This window comes from Dermacentor albipictus, unplaced genomic scaffold, assembly GCF_038994185.2.
Source record: "Dermacentor albipictus isolate Rhodes 1998 colony unplaced genomic scaffold, USDA_Dalb.pri_finalv2 scaffold_14, whole genome shotgun sequence".
Taxonomy (NCBI): Eukaryota; Metazoa; Arthropoda; class Arachnida; order Ixodida; family Ixodidae; genus Dermacentor; species Dermacentor albipictus.
Genome location: NW_027225568.1, coordinates 1,273,325 through 1,292,631, shown reverse-complemented (window position 1 = coordinate 1,292,631; position 19,307 = coordinate 1,273,325). Strand labels below are relative to the sequence as shown.

The 19,307-nt window shown below is 47.9% G+C and overlaps 1 protein-coding gene across 1 annotated transcript; it reads left to right on the top strand.

Moving 5' to 3' along the window:
- LOC135914749 (MICAL-like protein 1) lies at window positions 1-657 on the top strand. The gene has a single exon (XM_065447672.1). It carries the CDS (start codon window positions 1-3, stop codon window positions 655-657), a length of 657 nt encoding a protein of 218 aa, XP_065303744.1.
- The last annotated feature ends 18,650 nt before the right edge of the window (window positions 658-19,307 follow it).

Here is a 19,307-nt window from a genome sequence, read left to right as displayed (position 1 = left end):
ATGAGCGCACCCCCCCTCCTCCCGAATCCCCAGACGTTCCCGGACACTCGAAGCGAGCGGTCGCATTGCCCCTCGCTCCGACGACTACGGCTCGCCCGCCACTTCTTGCGCGCGTACGTCTCCGCCTTCGACCGCGCTTATGAGCGCAGCCTTTTTCAGGGCTCGCACGACAGACGGAGGCCCCATCTCATGGGCGACCCTCCGAAGAAGCAGCAGAGGAAGAGGCCGACGAAGCAACCTCCAGACGGCACTGATGGCTCGGCGCCCAGACGAGCCCAGCAGCTCAACCCACGTGGCCGGCAGTCACGCTCCGGCAGGTCGCCTGCCGCCTTACGCTGGAAGCGGGGGCTTAAAGCTCGCACGCTACGCGCGCTCTCGGCGGACTCGACGAGCTCCGCGCCGTCATGTACGCCTTCTCCAGTGAGCGCGACACCACCCACGCGCGCACCATCGGCGCTGGATACACCCTTCCGTGCATTTCCCATTGATGCACCGAAAACTACCGCCAGCGATCACCACGCCGCGCCGTCCGCTTCAACGGACACCACCGCGGAGGCCCTACTTCGGCTGCCTCCACCGACGACAGTGCCAGCTGCCCGTCGACCGGCGACACCGACGACAGTGCCGGCACTTTCTTCTTGCCAACCGCAAGCATGATTGGCTCCGACACTGCGTCCTCCCGCATGGACACGACCACCTCGCCCGAGGCAAGTCCCGTCCGGCCGGCCTCCCCATCACTGTCGTCACCGGCGGCCTGCTCATCGCCTCCGCTCACCAACACCGAGACCACTCCCCCTACGGCGGAGAAGGGCTCACGCTCGGCGGCGGTGGCTGCTCCCGTCGACGACGACAAACCACAAACCACGACGACGACAAACCGACAAACCAGCAACCACGTACGACGAGAGCCGGCCGAGAGCACCCACCCCTGCCCCAGCTGCTGAGGGAACAGGGGAGCTCATACAGAGGAACTCTCCGCTGCTGCTCGCAGCCGCCGAGGATGCCCAAGCCTGCCAGCCGGCAGCGGTGCAGCCAAAACAAGCCGCAAGAAGGAGACGCCGTCACCGACGGCTCGTCGACTTCGAGCCGCACACCCCACCCGTTGACGACGGCGTTGCCCGCGATACCGCCGTCACGGTCCTCTACCGTCCCAGCGGGCGCAAGGCGACTTTCCTCGCACTCTCACGGAACGGTATCGCTGCCCAGCTCTCCTCTGTGCCAGGCGTGAGACGCGTTCGCGTGAACTTCCGCCGGAATGTGGTGGCTGCCGACGTGATGCGCGGTGCCGACTTGGCGCCCCTCCTCGAAGTGTGCGACCTCGGCGGCGTGGCGGTGCGCCCCAAGGCACTACACAACAACTCCTGTGTGGGTGTCATCCATGGGGTCGACCCTTCTTTCGACGCCCGCACAGTGCGCGAAAACCTGGAAGCGCCCGTCGCGGTGCTGTCATGCTCGAGGAGTGGCGCCAGCGTCACCGTCACTTTCGTCGGGAGTGTCATGCCTCCAAGCGTGCGGCTAATCAAGCAGCTGCGCGCCGTTCGTGCCCGTCTTCCTCGACCACTACAGTGCGACCGCTGCGGCGTTTTCGGCCACGCCGGCGCCACTTGTTTCCGCGACGCCCGATGCCTCCGCTACGGTGAGTCGCATCCCACAGGAGACTGCCCCGCGGAGAAGGCACGCTGCGTCAATTGCGGTGGCCGACACCCTTCGACAGAGCCGAGCTGTCCAGAGTGGCAGCGCGAGAGGAAGGCGGCCGTGTTGTTGTCTTCGTTCGAGCGGCCCCTTTCGAGGAAGAAAGCGCTTGAGCTGGCCGGCGCCACATCGCACGAGTCGCATTTAGCCACTCCTTCGACACCTGCTCGCACCCCGCAGGGCCGATCTTACAGTGACGCCCTGCGTGGCCGCAATACCCAGACGGCCGCTCCTGAGCCGTTACGCGGCCCACAAACTGCACCAAGCAGGGACCCCAGGGACGCACTCATAGCCGCTCTCGCGGCTGCACTCCGTGCCGTGCTGCACCAGTGCCCAGCCATCGACGGCAACGTACGACAGATGTGCGACGCGGCTCTCGCCGCGCAGGAAGCTCTGCTTCGCCACGACTAGGCGCGCCACCGCGCCACATAAGCGAAGGCTGCGAACTCGCCCACGAGTGTTGTTCGGGCCGCCGCCGCCGCATCTCTTACACCCTTCTTTCCATTCCCGATCCCTCTTGTGCAGCGCGGTTGAGGTGTCCTCATCTGAGAGAGAGTTACTGCGCTGCACTTTACCCCAATTTTTCCTTCCAACAAGAATCTCTCTCTCTCTCTTTCTATTTCTCACAAAGAGAGACGCACAGATAAAGCACGTGTTCACCTCAATGCATACGCGCCCACGCATGCGCACACACACACACACACACACACAAATGTAGGCACGCATGCGCACAGAATTGAATGCATACACAAACGCGCGTATGTTAGCAGACGCATACACACACTCGTGCTCACGCAGATTCCAATACAGAGACACAATCACGCGCGCGCACACAAGCTCAAGACGTGCACGCACATATAGACAAGAACGGCACCGCAAGCGGCGCTGCTGCGCCGACGTGAGAGCACCGCATGCGGGGCAAAATTGAAATAGCCGGTGGTACGCTTCTCCCATCTCTCGTTCGCACCGCCTTGATTGCCTCTTGCGCTGCGCGTGTTTGGGCACGTTTCGCACCACGCGCGGCGTGTGCCTACTTGTGTGTGCGTGGACGTTTTACTCGAAGGACGCTGTAAACGCTCCTTTTTGCTTTTAAGAAGATCGGTACGCTTGACAATTATTTTCATGGCTGCAGTGCGGCAAAAGGGCAGCGTCTGCTGAGCCATGCAAGCGACACTGGGAAGGTGATTGGAAATGACATCGTATGTGCCGCCGGAAAAATCGTCGGCACATACGATGCGAGTTAGTTAAAGTCATTTTGCAGCTTCCCACAAAAGGTTTGCTACAAATCCGTGTTGTCTCTGATGGCGAGAACGGACTTCCATCGACTTTGTGCGGAAATAAACAAAATATATCGCCGCATAGCACAAGTACGACATGCGCACACAAATTTAACTAGTACGTCCCCTACAGTATAGAATAGAGGCAGCAATGTAAATAGCTTGGCCATTTTTTAACAGTGCTCAAGAGACGGAAGTTGATAGTGTTAGTAATCATTTCTGCTTCAGCAATGCCGGCGCGTCCAAGACGCGGGCGTGTATCGTCCATTAACTCGATCGACCGGTGCAGTGGTGAAGCGGTAATGAACTCCGGTCATGTTCAATGCATCGTGCACATATTCAATTTCTAGGCAGGCGTCAACTTCGGCCACTGCTAGCACATGCAACAGAAGTGGTTTCCATTCTTGGGCAGCGCACACACAAACGAAACACGAGAAAGAAGACAGGACAAGCGCTGGTCGAACAACCGAAAGCTTTTATATGAATAAAAGGATTACATACCGTGTAATCATGAAATTCATGTGGGTTACATATAAAAACCGTCATACACTCACTAGTTATCGATGAACGAGCTCGCTTTGTTTGCCAATTGTTTACTTTGTTTGGCGCACCGCAGTAATCCATGTCTGTCGTCTGCTTTTTTCGTACCGTTTTCTTGTGAATCGGCAGAATTTCACTGGTGGCATCAACTCTTTCGCGTTTAGATTCCTCTCGTGACAGTTAACAACACAATAATAATTTCGGGTCATCCGGAGAGGCGCCATCGAAATTAACGCGGGCGCCATGTGAAGGGAAGCGGCGGAAACATACACCCGTTGGAGGTGAAATCGTTCTGCCAGGGGAGAAACGAGCGCTGGTGTCTAGAACGAAACTTGGCGTGCGGACGTCTATACACTCCCTCCCTGCTGCCTCTCAAAACCCTGCGCGTGCAAGCAGACTGAATAACACTCGCTCTGCCATTATCGTTCAAGCGTCGGCTGCAATAAATCGCTTTACGGTTTAAATTTGGCGCTTTTCAACTCAATAGGACTATTCTATTTTTACCTACACTGGCTGCACGAATTTAGTTACTTTAGGAAGTCGCTCTTTTTTTTTTACTTGGTGTAGGAAAGTGTAGCTCCACCTACTATTAACAGGCCATTTTTTACAGCTGTAGTGTAGCCTGAAATGTAGACTTTGTACACTGCAGTTTCGATCAGTGTGGAGAGCGGACGACAAACGAGCAGGCTGGCGTTGCATTTGCGTAGCGCCACTTTGATACTGTCAGCGCTGATATAGCGATGCGAGCTAACTTTCACTAATTACATGGCAACGAAGTGCTCGCGCGACCCTGTGTTACAGAGGAAGGTGAGCTCATCTTCCTAGAAGACAAAATTATCCTACACGCCGATGATGCGGACTGTTTCAGACACCTCGCTTTATTACATGCATTGAGACGTTTTCTTCCTGCAATGCGCATTCGCGATCTATTTAGCTGCAGGTTTCCAAGGTTTGTTGATGAACTGAAAGTCGTGCATTGGCGATTGGTTTCCTGCAAGCGCATATACGCAGCTAGTAAGTGCGAAGTCAGGCGCTTTTCGTCTGCTGATGCAGAATACGACGCGCAGACTGCTCTCATTGGCTACAGTCCAGCGAGCTAAGTGCAGCACACGACGTCTTAGCCTATGCCCGGCACATAAATCGTCCACACAAGTCTGCACGAAGTGCAGGTTAAAATTATGCAGATTCCACGCACCTTGGGAATCTATGATAAGCGAAGCATTCCATGCTGGATGCTATGATTGACGATAATTATCGGTGATGTTGATGGCTAAAGCTTAATTTATTCCACGTTTAGCCTAACACGAGAGTGGTGAGTTGATGTTAAACGTTGCCTTGCGGGCACCAGTGCTGTTTGTCTGCGTAGTACACAGAACACACAGGGAGAAGTGTTTGCTTGAGGCGTTGTTGTGCGCCATATTTCATAACCTCCGAGCAGGTTGAGCATAGTCATTGCCTCACATGGCACGTCGCATCGTGACAGAAATATTAAACTTAAATTAGATCACGGGGCTGGTACGCGCCAAAACCACAATCGGATTATGAGGCACGCAGTAGTGGCGGACTCCGGATTAATTTTGACAACCATGATGTCCCAGTATCTAAGTGCACGTGCGCTTTCTATTTCGCCCCCGTCAAAATGCGGCTGGTACGGTAGCATTTAGCAATGCAATAGCCGCAAAGCTAACGCGGCGGGCACAGAAGTGTTGATTTGACGGTCGATCACTTCCGTAGTGTCGCCTGTACCACCCTGCGGTGCGCTTTAATTATTGCGGCTCTGTTTCTGCACGCCCTGCGTCCGGTTGACATATTTACATGGTGTTTATTTCTCAGAAATAGCAGCAACGTACTGCACCGTACCTTGAACCTAAGCTTATCCAGTTTCTCCGCAACCGCCATCGTATAGTAGTAAGGTTTGCTTGCCTTCTCACGTCACCTCCCCCCAACCCTCCCTTGTATGGGAACTGCTCCTTCTCCTCCCTCCTCCCCACAGTTCATTCCAAGTCCACTCTGGACTAGCACCTTAGTAGAAAGGGAAGCGCTACACTTTCTGCAATGCTTCCGATGGGAGTCCCGGATAATTATAGCTGTCAAGCGGCTAATGCGGTGACGGCCAGGGAGCACAAGAGGGCATGGTGCACATTCGAAGCGCTCGGGTGGAAACGAGTCTTCTATGACTCGGTCTTGTCATGTATGCACACGCTGTGACCTCCCTCCTCCCCCCTCCCACAACGCGGTATGCCTGACAGCAGCAGCCACAGCTGCAGCAGTAGAGGGAAAGTCGAAGGAACAGGCAAAGAAAGCATCATTTTTAAAATAACATAGCCCTAATTTTCTCTCTGCAGGGAAGGTGCAAAAGAATTTGCTCCTGTCGTGTGACTTCACCGCCATCCCTGACCAAAACACCGTTTAACGCACCACCTATGTTCCGACGAATTCCCAAGTCACACGGGCACTTTCAAAGTTCTTTGAACCAAAGGTCCTTTATTTCAAGGGAGAATGCGCGTTGTCACACAGGCGCATCAAAGAGGTCTAGTCGAAGGGAGCTTTGAATCAAAGGAGTCCTCGTTCGTCCTTTGAAATCTCAACGGAATACATTGGTAATACTCTTGAGCCTAGAGGGCATCTGAGAGCAGAAAAAGATCTATATAACTACGAAAGTTCACTTTTTACTTCTTCAGAACAATCCTCCAAGTACTAAAACTGGGTACTAAAGTACTGAACACTTTCGGGACACCCGCAATGTCGATCATGAACACGCCGGCACAGCAGCGCCAGCACGGCCTGTCGTCAGCACCGACTGCTACGCATTCCAGTCACCTCGGATTTTTTCTGTGCGTCCTTAACTTTTCTTTCTTTCTCTTAGCGCGTTTACTCATACCTACTGTCGAGCGAGGCTAGCTTAGCAGGACTCTTTTAGGAACTATCATACACTGTTTGGCATATCATTGGCATAGCGAAATTAGAATAACTCTTGAGGCTTACACATTGCTAATCAACGACCATGTCCTCTGCTATAGAGGTTTGCCAGATAAGGAGCAATACGGGGTAAGATTCCTGATCCTTAAGGACAAAGCGCGGAACGTTGGCGAATTCTACAGCTTTATTGAGAGGGTAGCAGTAGTCGTAATCAAACTTAATAAAAGGCATAGATTCAAGATAGTTCAAGCCTACGCTTCAACATCCAGTCACGACGCTGATGAAGTAGATCAGTTTTATGAAGATGTTGAATTAGGGATGAGAAAAATGCAAACTCAGTATACTGTAGTAATAGGTGACTTGAATGCAAAAGTTGGGAAAAAGCAGGCTGAGGAACAAGCAATTGGCAACTACCGCATCGCTTCCAGGAATGCTAGAGAAGATATGTTGATAGAATTCGCAGAAAGAAATAAGCTTCGAATAATGAATACTTTTTTCAGGAAGCGTAGCAATCGAAAGTGGAGCTGGAAAAGCCCTAATGGGGAAACAAGAAATGAAATTGATTTCATAGTTTCTGGCGATCCCAGCATAGTGCAGGTGTAGAAGTGATAGGTAGGGTAAAGTGTAGTGATCATAGATTAGTGAGGGCTAGGATTCACCTCAATTTGAGGAGAGAGAGAGAGAGTAAAATTGGTCAAGAAGAAACAAGTCAACCCAGAGGCAGTAGGGGTAAAAGCGGACACATTCAAGCTGGTACATACCAACAAATATGCAGTCTTACAACAGATAAAGATGACATAGAGGTAATTAATGAAACCATAACTAGACTAATTTCAGAGGCAGCAAATGAAGTGGGAGGCAAGACCCCAAGGCGACCAGTAGGCAAGCTCTCCCAAGTAACAAAGGACCTAATAAAGAAACGGCAAAGTATTAAAGTGTCCAACTCCAAACGGGAGAAAGTGTCCAAAACTATAACGTGAGAAAGACTCAAGAAGCATTAAAAATGGAAGCAGACTGAAATCAGGGAGAAGGAAACTCGGCATAGAACAAACAAAGATGTATGCACTGAAAGGTAAGCAGGGCAGTATCATCAGCAATCTCTAAGGTATAGTAAAAGCAGCAGACGAATTCTTTACTGACCTGCTCAGTACCCAGAGGAGCCATGACACCTCCTTTCGAAGCAGTAATGAACAGGTTGCAGAGACTCCTAAAATTAGCGATAAGGCCAGAAGGGCCTGAAGCTGCAAGACATGAAACGGGGAAAATCGGCAGGAGAAGATGGAATAACCGTAGATTTAATCAAAGACGGAGGAGACACGATGCTTGGAAAATTGGCAGCTGTCTGTAAGAAGTATCTAACGACTTCAAGGGTCCCAGAAAACTGGGAGAATGCAAACAATAAACTAATCCTCAAAAAGGAGACGTTAAAAAATGGAAAAACTATAGGCCCATTATCTTACTCCTAGTATTATATAAAATAGTCACCAAAATAATAAGGGCAATAGAATAAGGGCAATACTGGACTTTAGTCAACCAAGGGAACAGGCTGCCTTCAGGAAGGGATACTCTACTATGTATCACATCCATGTCATTAGTCTGGTTATATAGAAATCCGCAGATTACAATAAGCCTCTCTACATGGCTTTTATAGATTACGAAAAGGCATTTGATTCAGTAGAGTTACAAGCAGTCAGAGAGGCATTAGGTAATCAAGGAGTACAGACCACTTACACATATACCTTGGAAAATATCTACAGAGATTCCACAGCCACCCTAACTCTACACAAGAAAAGTAGGAGGATACCTAGAAAGACAGGAGTCAGACACGGAGATTGTTCAGAAAAGGAGATGGCTTTGTTCTATTCAGCAACACTGCAGACGAGTTGCAACAAATGATAAAGTACCTTAACAGAGAGAGGGTAAGAGTGGGGTTGAATATTAGCACGCTGTAGACAAAGATAATGAATAGTCGGGCAAGGAAAGAGCAGTTCAGGATCACCAGTCAGCCTCTCGAGTCGGTGAAGGAGTACGATTACCTAGGTCGATTAATCACAGGAAACCCTTATCATGAGAAGGAAATCCATAGAAAAATAAAAAAGGGTTGGATCGCATACGGCACACATTGTCAGCTCCTGACTGAGAGCTTGCCATTATCATTGAAAAGGAAGGTGTACAATCAGTGCATTTCATCAGTGCAGACATATGGGGTAGAGACTTGGAGGTTCGCAAGGAAGCTTGAGAACAAGTTAAGGACCGCGCAAAGAGCGATGGAAAGGAGAATGCTAGGCATAACTTTAGGAGACAGAAAGAGAGCGGTTTGGATCAGATAGCAAACGCGTGTAGACGATATTCTAATAGACATTAAGGTAAATAAATGGCGCTGGGCAGGTCATGTGATGCGCAGATTAGAGAACGGTTGGACCATTGGGGTGACAGAATGGGTACTGTTAGATACGGGACCATTTCCTGAGCCTACTTCGAGTTCACCAGACAACATCGAATCGCACCACAGCTAATTAAGGAGCGCAGAAGCACGGATACCACATGCCTGAGGTGCGGCCCGTGCAAACAAGCTGGCGGCCCCCACTTCGTGTGCTGCAGGTGGAGCTATTCACTGCTTGACTCTTCCCGGAAGTGAAGCGAGAGCCTGGCACTGTTGCGGGTAAAGTGGTTCCCGAAGCAAAACGGCTGTAATGCGCCGTGAAAACCTGGCAGCGTCACCCCCATCCATCTATTGTGACGGCGCATTGCAAGTCAGCAAGGCAAGACTGCAGGGAGAAGTAAGCCCTCGCCGATTGGCCGAAGACGGCGTCACCTGAGCGGGCTCTCCCATTGGCCGAACGTGACGTGTCTTCGAGACACCGAAAGGCTTAAAAAGACACAGACCGGGAGCAGCAAGCGAGCATTCCTAGAGCATTCCTTGATTCATTTCTTTTCGAGCTTCTTGCCACGGGCCGCAGTGTCCAAGTTGCTGCAGGCCCGTAATTACTTTTAAGACTGTTAATTGACTCTCACTGTAAATAATGTAAATAAACATCCCAAGTTTTCATCCCGAAGTCCTCCTCAACTCTTACAGTACCAAGAGACGGGAAGCGCAGTAAATGACTGCAGAAGACTATGTGGTGCGACGAAATTAGGAAATTTGGGTTTGCTAGTTGGCATTGGTTGGCTTAGGACAGGGGCAATTGGAGATCGCAGGGAGAGGCCTTCGTCCTGCAGTGGACATAAAATAGGCTGCTGCTGCTGATGATGATGATACAATAGATACTATAACAGGGAGCTCTCAGCAGCTCTTATAATTCACTCTTTAGTGTGGAATTGTCAGCTTGACAAAAAGGTATGTAAAATTATTGAAACTATTTCGTATCACTGTCATGCAAACAACGATGGCGGCAATTTTTGTTTTTTCTGCGATAAAGACAACTTATGAAGCAACATGATGATCCTGCTAACATGCTCATTCAGTGCGGTACTTTAGTTTGACTTAGGCACTGTTTTACATTTCGCAGAAAAAGGTGGATATATATGCGTACAAACGGACAGTGATGAGCAGCGCAGCAAACTGACCACAGCCCTGCATCACCAACTTCGTGACCTTCACGCTGGCGATAATGTTCAATGAGGGCTCCTCTAATAACTGGGTCACTTCTGACTTGCAGATCTGTGGAATGCTCAGGTTCCACATACACCATACTTTGAAGTTCAGACTCCTGTAGCCACCGCTGTGAAAGAGAGTCTGAAAAGTGTTCACATATGTTGTGAACCACACAACAGGCCCTTATGGTAATCGGTAGATTCCTAATTTCCACATGCGTTTTCTTCATCACCAGCTTGAATGCAGCATTCATCCTCAAAAAGGCGTTTCCAACAAAACTCATGGACCTTCATAAATTATAATTGTAGGGCCTGTGCTGACCGTTATGTCCGAAGCTCTTGGAGGGCTTCATTAGGTTAGAAGTCAGTGGAAAAGCCTGGTCGCACAGGATAAACGGGGGCACTGCACCTTTGTTGCTGTTGCTGATGGGGTTTGGAACTAGGGTCCCTCAGCTAATCGGTCAATGCAGACTCGCAGTACAGACACGCATCGTAATAGCGCCCTTGTGTATCGACGTTCGTGTACCTGAACTGTACTTACGATCTACTAGGGCGAGCAATATGAGGCTGTACCTGCAAAGAACCATGTTATAGTCATGAACTTGCAGCGCTCAAGAAAATATTAGCAATGAATTACAATCAAAGAGGTCATAGTCCACTACTAAGAACGAGCGTAATATTACGACTGGTGAAATGTCAAAAAGCACAGCAATCCTAGTATTTAGCTGTTAAATGCTTTGAAAATGCTTAATGAATGTATTGCTTAGTTTATCTTTCAGTTTGATGAAACGTTTTCATCGACCAGAGCCACAAATATTCATCGCGTTAACGACAATAATAATGCCCATAGAGACATAATTACCAGCCTTTATAATTATAATAATCACCTGCGTGCTCCTTTGGCGGTGATACCGGTATGTGACAGCCGTCCAGGGCCACGACGCCTTGCGGAAAGTCACACCCTGTCTGGAATTCGTTTACGTGCGCTGGCATGTTGTCCGGCGAAATAATTTTGACCATTTCCTTCTCGAGGGTGGCAACAAAAGTCGCAAAAAGTTTCCTGTATATAACGTTCACGGTACAACGACCAAAGCCGAAGATGTCCTATTTCGCTGTTCTATGCGCACGAGCACAGCTATTACAAATTGACGGCCACGCGTTTTTGCAGCGAAGCTGAATTCCTCTACCGTTCAATTGCATTGTAAAATTTTATTTGTCCAACAAATGTAGGGAAGGCTTTAATACCCCTGACACACGGGCACTCTAAAATCCTTTAGGTAAGGGGACATGTACCGGAAAGGCGTTCAAGTGCAGCGACACACGACAAAGGAGTATCTCCTTTACGGCAAAGTTCCTTTTCGGGAAAGGAGATCGTGCAACTACTTTTCGAGCGGAAAAGGAGTTACTCTCGCACACAGCGTGCGCAACTCGTCAATAGAAGGAAACCTGCCACTGAACTACGGTGCCCATAGGTATTTTTTTTACCTTGCGAAAATGTTTTAATTGTTAGCGGTAATACAATTTGTCGAATAGTGGAAATTTCCCTAGCTATACTCTCAAACGCTCGCATAACGTCGCTAGTGCCGCCATGTTGAATTCCGGCAGTGTCGTCGTCGTTTGCTGCGCGCGTGTGGTGTGTGCGCGTCGCGAGATGGAGACTCCACAATCAGCGCCCGCAGGGAATAACCAGAAGAAACCACGCGTCCAGTGGTCCGAAAAGGCGACCTGGACGCTTATAAAGCTGTGGGAGGACCACCTGGACGCTTTACGAGGTCAGAAACACAACGGCGGGCTGTACGACAAGATTGCCGAAAGCCTCAGCAGCATGGGCCTTCCCCGCACGCGGGCACAAGTCCACAGCAAAATAGATAACTTGACTCAGACATACAGGTAAGATGTCGATTTATTTATTTATTTATTTAATAATACTGCAGGCCAATACTTTGGCCCAAGCAGGAGGGGCATGTCACAAACAAGAAAACACAGAAAAGCGTATACAATGCAACATGAAATGAACATAATACACTAAAAGAAGCACAAATGATACCGTCAACATCGCTAACTTGCACAAAAATGATTTTGCATTGCAGCCATGAAATCTTTGGACTGAAATACACTAATGGGAAGTGAATTCCAATCGTTCACTGTTCGAGGGAAAAAACTGTACTTGTAAGCGTTTGTTTTCGCGAAGATCGGTGCAAGCAAATACTCATGACTGTGTCGTGTTCTCCTCGTAGAAGGCCGACATATGGAAGCTGGTAGCGTCATATTATTTTTTCCAGAAAGAGTGTTATGTAGCAGTACAAGACGATTAATTTTTCTGCGTATTTCGAGTCTCTGTATTCTATTTTGTAACATTATTGAGGACGGCGAATCCTTCCTGGCATATTTCCCGTAAATAAATCTCACTGCTTTTCTCTGTACTCGCTCAAGTTCTTTTGTGTCTTTCATGGTATGCGGCACCGTTTATAAAGCTTTTTTAGTTTCGAAACTGCTCCTCCCAAAGCGGGCGCGTTTTGCGCCTAGGCACTGAGATGGCGCTGCAGTCTAAGTTTGCGCTACGCTAGCCACGCTGCCGTGCAGCAACCTGCCGACCATGCTGCCGACGTTGTAGTAGCCGAGAACATTTGCGTCGCGTTTTCTTGTCGAGTGGTCTTGATTTTTTCCCCGCAAGTGGGTGTGCATTATCGTGAGTAGTGCGCAATTTGCACTTCAGCAGCTTTCGGTGTATTGTGGTCAGTGTGCGCGCTCACGGCGCCCTTTGGAGCTGCAAGTTTGCAAGCAGCGTGGGCTGCCGCTCAGGAACGCCGGATATTTTTTTTATTTTCGCTGTCAGAAGGTAGGTGGTACGTGTGATTTATCTTCGTTGCAACGTATTAGGACTCGGCAACCAAATGCCAACGTGTTTCGTGCCGGGATGCACCAGCGGGTACCGGCGCAACACAGAGAAGGGGCACTTCTTCTCTCCGCCGACCGATCCGCTTCTCCTTGCAAAGTGGCAGAGAGCGATTCCCCGCGCAGACAAAGTGTTGGGGAGAACATGCAAAGTGTGCGACGCCCACTTCCAAGAAGGGGACATTGTGAAGTCCTATAAACATATAATCAATGGAAAAGTGATTGAAATCGAGCGCGGAGTATGGTCCCTCAGGAGTGATGCTGTTCCTACCATATTTCCCAATCTCCCGCAATACTCATCCTCAAATCGTAAACGAAGAAAATCTCCGAAAAAGAGAGCAAGTGTCGCAAGAAACGCAGGGGCAACTCAAAGGGAAGCTGCAGAGGACACCGTACAAGAGCAACCGGAGCCCGTGCAAGTCAGCTGTTTGACTGTTAATGAGTTGATGGAGAAGAGCGCGTCTTTGCGGTTGCCTCAACGGTGGAGATTGGCAGCTCTTGACGACGAAAATGGACACCGATCGCATATTGTTTTTTACGAGGCAGGAATGGAGGGAGAGGTGTACAAAATATTGAAGAGTGTCGTAGTCCGCAAAAACATGAGCTACGTAGTATCTGCCGGCGGAAAACTGGTGCCAACGTTGCCCATGTATGTGACAGTCACTTCGCTAGGAGACGTAGAGGCAATTGTGCAGGTTGTACAAACTATGCAAGCCTGCCATGGTTGCACAACTAGCAGTGGGGGGACTGTGTACCACAAGCTGTGCAAAGTTCTGACTGAGGCAGAAAAAGGGGTCTGTGTAAAGTGTGTGAAGATGATGAAGGACGTCAAAAGAAAAAGTGGACTGAAACCCAAGAAAAATGTGTGCCTTGCAGCCAGTGTTTTGAGGAAGAGGCTCATTCGTGCCGCTGCAGCTCGGGAGCGAAAGAAGAAAGAAATTAGCCAACTCAGTGAAAAGCTGAAGAAAGCGGTTTCAACAACTCTCAGTGAAGTGACGCAAGACCTGCCAGATGCACAAAAGATGGCCATACAGGCGGCCGTCATGCAACAAGCGGCGAAGTCGCCACGTGGGCACCGATACGCTACAGATTGGCTTATGATCTGTCTGCTCCTGAGGCTGACAAGCCCAAAGTGTTACAGAACTCTATCTGACTTGAAGATTTTGCCCCTGCCAAGTGCCAGCCGTCTTGTGCAGCTATTGAAGGGTCTGCCGTGTGGCTATGGCCTAAACAAGTTTGCCCTTGGTAGCATTAAACTGCATATGGCAGGCAAGCCAGAACATTACACATATGGGTGTCTAATCATTGATGAAGTGAAACTCAGGGAAGGAACCGAGTTTAACAGGTCGTCCTACAAATTTGACGGCTTTGTAGACTACGGGGATGTTACTCAACTTGGCACGGACCAACTTGCAGACCATGCACTGGTTGTAATGTTCAACCAAATGTTTGCTTCATGGGTACAGCCAATAGCAACTTTTGCAGCTAAGGGTGCAGCACCAGGATGGGTCTTGGCAAAAATAGTGATCAGCTGAGTGCTGCAATTGCATGAACACGGTGCTCGCGTGCTGGCAGTGATCAGCGATGGTGCTGGCAATAACAAATCGATGTGGACGCATCTTGGAATCAGCGGTAAGGTGGAGCACCCACAGTGCAAGATTGAACATCCCTGCCTTCCAGATGGCACATTCCTCCACTTCATATGTGACATGCCACATATTGTGAAATGTATCCGGAATCATATCATGAAGCACAAGTATGGCCAGGCAAGTTCAATTATTCCTCGGATATGCCTGCCTCTTGATTGGTGTCCTTGCTGACGCTCCTTTGACCTGTTTTTAATTACTGTGTATAACGGAACGGTGTGCAATAATTTATTACAGATAGGTGAATACCAAGCCAATTTCCAGCACTATGAACGCCTTTTTGAGGCTGAAAAGAAAGTCGCTATAAAAGTGGTACCTAAGTTGACTGAGCATCACGTCAAGCCACAGAAGTTGCAGACCATGAACGTTCGTCTAGCAACTCAGGTAGTGTGTTCTGGCCATTTAGTCATTATGATTATAAACGTTGTAAGCGGTTGATACCATTAAACTGCACGCTTATACATTACATGGCAACTGGGCTTGTCTGCATCCAGGCCTTCTCAAAACTTATTTGCCGCTATGTTTCTTGCAACTTGAGAAATTTCGTTTACTCATTTTTTTTATTGCAGCTCTTCAGCCGAAGTGTGTCGATTGGCCTGAAGGTCTACAGACAAATGAAAGTACCTGGCTTCGCCGACAGTTCTGGAACGGAACAGTTCACGATGCTCCTAAATGATCTCTTCGACATTCTGAACTCCAAGGTTCCTGCAGCTGGGATACGAAAGGGATCTCCAAAAATTAAGGTAAAAAAATTGTTATATGTTGCCTTTTTATTTTGGTGAAAGAATGGGGACTTTATTGTTCAATAGCTTTGCACTAATTAATATGAAACTCAATCGATTCACCCGTTTTCTCATAAACTGTTTGCTGTTTCTATTCGTTTTCAGTTTTTGGAGGATTTCTTGACAATGATGAACGAGACAGAGTGTATTCCTAATGTCAAGCTGTTTGCATCTAGGCAGACTATAGAGTCCCTGCGTGTAACGCTGATGTCTGTGCTGTCACTTGTTGAGTTTCTCTTCAACCAAGGTGTTGGCTACATTCTGACAGCAAGCCTGAACCAGGATCCACTGGAGGTAACCGTAACCCTTCCATCCTGTTTCCATTTCAACTCCTCATAATTACAGTTGTTAAGCTCCAATTTCTTGCCTTGCAGCGATTCTTCGGACTTGTCAGGTCCTTCGGAGGAGATGAGGACCATCCAACCGTGACCAAATTCGGCCAGCTCTTCAGACGTCTGTCCCTTTACACGCCTGTTAAGCTTGCCACGAAAGGGAACTGTGAAGCCGGGGATGAACGGGTTCTGCTCAGCACATTTGAGAGCCTTGGAGAGAAGCGCCGTGAAGCACTTGTACAAAAAAGAAAGGTTAAAGATGAAGTCTTCCGGCGGCTTACATCACTGCCTTCGAGAGTACTGTCAGCCCCATTTGACGATCACGTGTATAGTGTTTCTAGTCCAGAAAAGGCGGCATTGTACTATTTCGCTGGATATGTGGCACATAAAATGATGAAAGTGACCTCCTGCATGGATTGCAAAAGGGACACAATGGCATCACAAGACACTGTACCTCCTGAAGCAATGCTTGTGATTGAACGCGAGTTTGTGACTGGTAGCCTTGTTTGTCCATCAAGGAAACTGTTTAGCTGCATGAAAGGCATGGAAGAGACTGTTGTGCAAGCATCAAAAAAAGAATCCTTTGGAGACCTTTTCTGGAGGGTTTTAGATGCCCTTGCCAAGACAGGGACAAACTGTATTGGTTGCCCAGATCATAGCTGTGATTTCACAGCACAGATTGTACACTATTATTTGGTGACACGTATGCACTTTTTTCCCGAAAGAAGAACCAGGAGAACGACAGCGCCAATAGAGCTCGAAGGGAGCGTAAAAAAGCAAAGCTGGTGTGAATGGTGAATGAAGCGAAAAAGAAGGTAGCTGAAAGTGTGTGAAGAATTTTAATAAACTAATACAAGTCCACTAAAAACGTCTCTGTAATGTATTTATTTTATAACTATTTACCAGAGGTAGCAGAGCAATGGCAGCATGATATCCACTTATCAAGTAGCCCTCCACATGTTCCTTGAAAACTAAGGAGTCTCTTTATGGAACCTCTTTAGACGACCCTGGAGGGTGTATCGCGTCCTTAATAAAATCGGGGGAAATGTTCAAGCTTTGCTGTTTCAATTTCTGTAAATCCTGAGTTGCGCGATTTCGCGTTCGGAAAACGAATAAAAATTACTCGCGATCAGTGTGATTGATAAGGAGAGATAGCGTCACCTTTCAAGCGCAAGTGCGAAGTAAACTTTTCATTTAGCCATACAGATGCGGAGGGTACGAAACGCCAACGCCGTAATGCACAGACGATCCGCAAGATTCACACGATTTATACCATTGTTTATAGATGTTTTGATCAATAAACGTTGATTCATACGCCATATATGCGACAGCGTAGTTTTCTACTGCAGGTTTATAGAGTTTAAACGCATTAAAAACGAAAAGCGCGAAATGAACGTGCACGAAAGCGACTATTCTGCCGAAAACAAAATGTAATCGCCATAGCCCACTGTTATATAAATCGCCGATCGTTTGTACGATACGTGGGCTAACTCATAAAACTTGTAAAGCGCAGATAATGACGCCGTGAAGCGTGAGCAATGCCTTCCGTTAAGCGCCGTGCGAAAGCACAACGGAACGCTAGGCGCCTGCAGCAGACGACGCGCTTCCTTGGCGCAAACTTCGACATCAGCGCCGCGGTGGCGGGTGCAGAGGTGGGCCGCATACTCGCTGCGGTGGCGGCGAGGAGATACGGAACTGAAAAGATCTATAAACGGTGGTATGCGGGTCCCAGAGTTCGGAAGCATATTCTAACTTTGATCTCACTATTGCATTGTAGGCTAACATTTTAGTCCTTACAGGCGCGTTTTTAAGCTTTCTTTTTATGAACCACAGTTTCTTCAGCGCAGCTGAGCAAATATCCGAGATATGAGTTGACCATGTAAGCTTATTGTTGAGGGTAACGCCAAGGTATTTGTATTTGTCGACTTCGAGGACAGTTCTATTTCCAAGTTGCTACGGAAAAATGCTAGCAGATTTTTTTCTTGTTACGCGTAAAAGTACAGTTTTTCCGCATTGAGCTCCATTCCCCAATTGGAACACCAGTCAGTGATTTCTGCAAGGCATCTTTGCAGCACAAAATGATCATCATAGGACACAATTTCCTTGAAGATAACACAATCATCCGCGTATAACCGTATGGATACATTACCAGGAATAACATCAATCAAGTCATTAACATAGATTAAAAATAACAATGGTCCTAGTACACTGCCCTGAGGGACTCCTGAGGTGACCTGACGTGCACTGGAAGTACATTTCCTAATATCAACAAACTGTTCTCTGTTTTTGAGATAAGCACATATCCACTGTATGATACCAAATGGGAGTCCAATTTTATCTAATTTATGTAACAGCTTTGCATGGGGAACTTTATCAAAAGCTTTGCTGAAGTCCAGAAAGAGCACATCTATTTGTCCAGATAAATCAAGTATGCGGGATAGCTGATGTACGGTTGTTACGAGTTGAGTTACAGTGGAGAGTCCTTTCCTGAAACCATGCTGAAAAGGTGATAGTATGCTATGATCTTTCAAAAATTCTTGTATAAAACCAGCGACAATATGTTCCAATAGCTTACAACACGAGCTAGTAATAGATATAGGACGGTAATTTGAAACAGATTGGCGGTCTCCTTTCTTGTGTACCGGCACAACACGTGCTTTACTCCAGACTGATGGTATTGCGCCGAATTTTAAGGATAACTGAAAAAGATTAGAAATGAATTCAGATAATTGCTCAGAATATCGCCTCAAGATAGCATTAGGAATGTTATCGGGCCCAGCTGACTTCTTAATATTTATATTTAGAAGCAATGCCAGGACACCTTCGCGACTGATTAAAATATCAACCGATGGGCTACTTGCACTGGAAAGTTCACACTGATTACGTTCTGTAAACACACTTTAAAAGTATACATTGAAGTATTCAGCAATGCAGTGCGCATCCTCTATTTCAGATCCGTTGACGTTAATGCTTTGTATCTGTTGTTTTCTCTGGCTTAGATGCAGCCAGAACTTTTTAGGATCGCTAGAAATAAATTCTTCGAGATTCAAGCTGTAGAACTCGTCTCTAGCCAAATTTACCTTTCGTAGTAAGTCTTGTTTCAGCTGCGTAATCTGCGGGGTTGTAGCTTTGTTCCTCTTTCTCAGCCTTTTTATTTTACGCTTGGTCTGAATAATATCTCGATTTATCCAAGTATTTAGGCGCTGTTTTCGAACTACTTTTAACGGGACAAAGTGCTCCGTACAGTACTTTACAGTCGCCTCAAAACGTTGCCATGAAAGTTCAACATTATTTTCGATTATACCAAGTTGTGTATCTAAATAATCTATAATCGCAACATCATCTGCCTTAGTGAAATCTCTAATTGTTTTAACTGTTCTATGACCTTGGGGCTTCTGCGCAGGAACTTTCCAGCAAAAAGATATCAGCTTGTGATCTGATATACCAGGCTCGACCGTTGTTGTTCCATCAGAAAATACTTCGCTCAGGAATAGAAGATCGAGAATGTTATTTCCACGGGTGTCACTATAAACAGCCTGCTGGAGGTCCAGGCTGAACATAATATCTATCGCCAAGTCACCAGAAACCGATGAACCATAGTTTAAACGATTCCAGTTTAGACATGGTAGA

What these genes read in the sequence shown, in the direction of transcription:
- LOC135914749 (XM_065447672.1), top strand. Translation starts at nt 1, where the DNA reads ATGAGCGCACCCCCCCTCCTCCCGAATCCCCAGACGTTCCCGGACACT.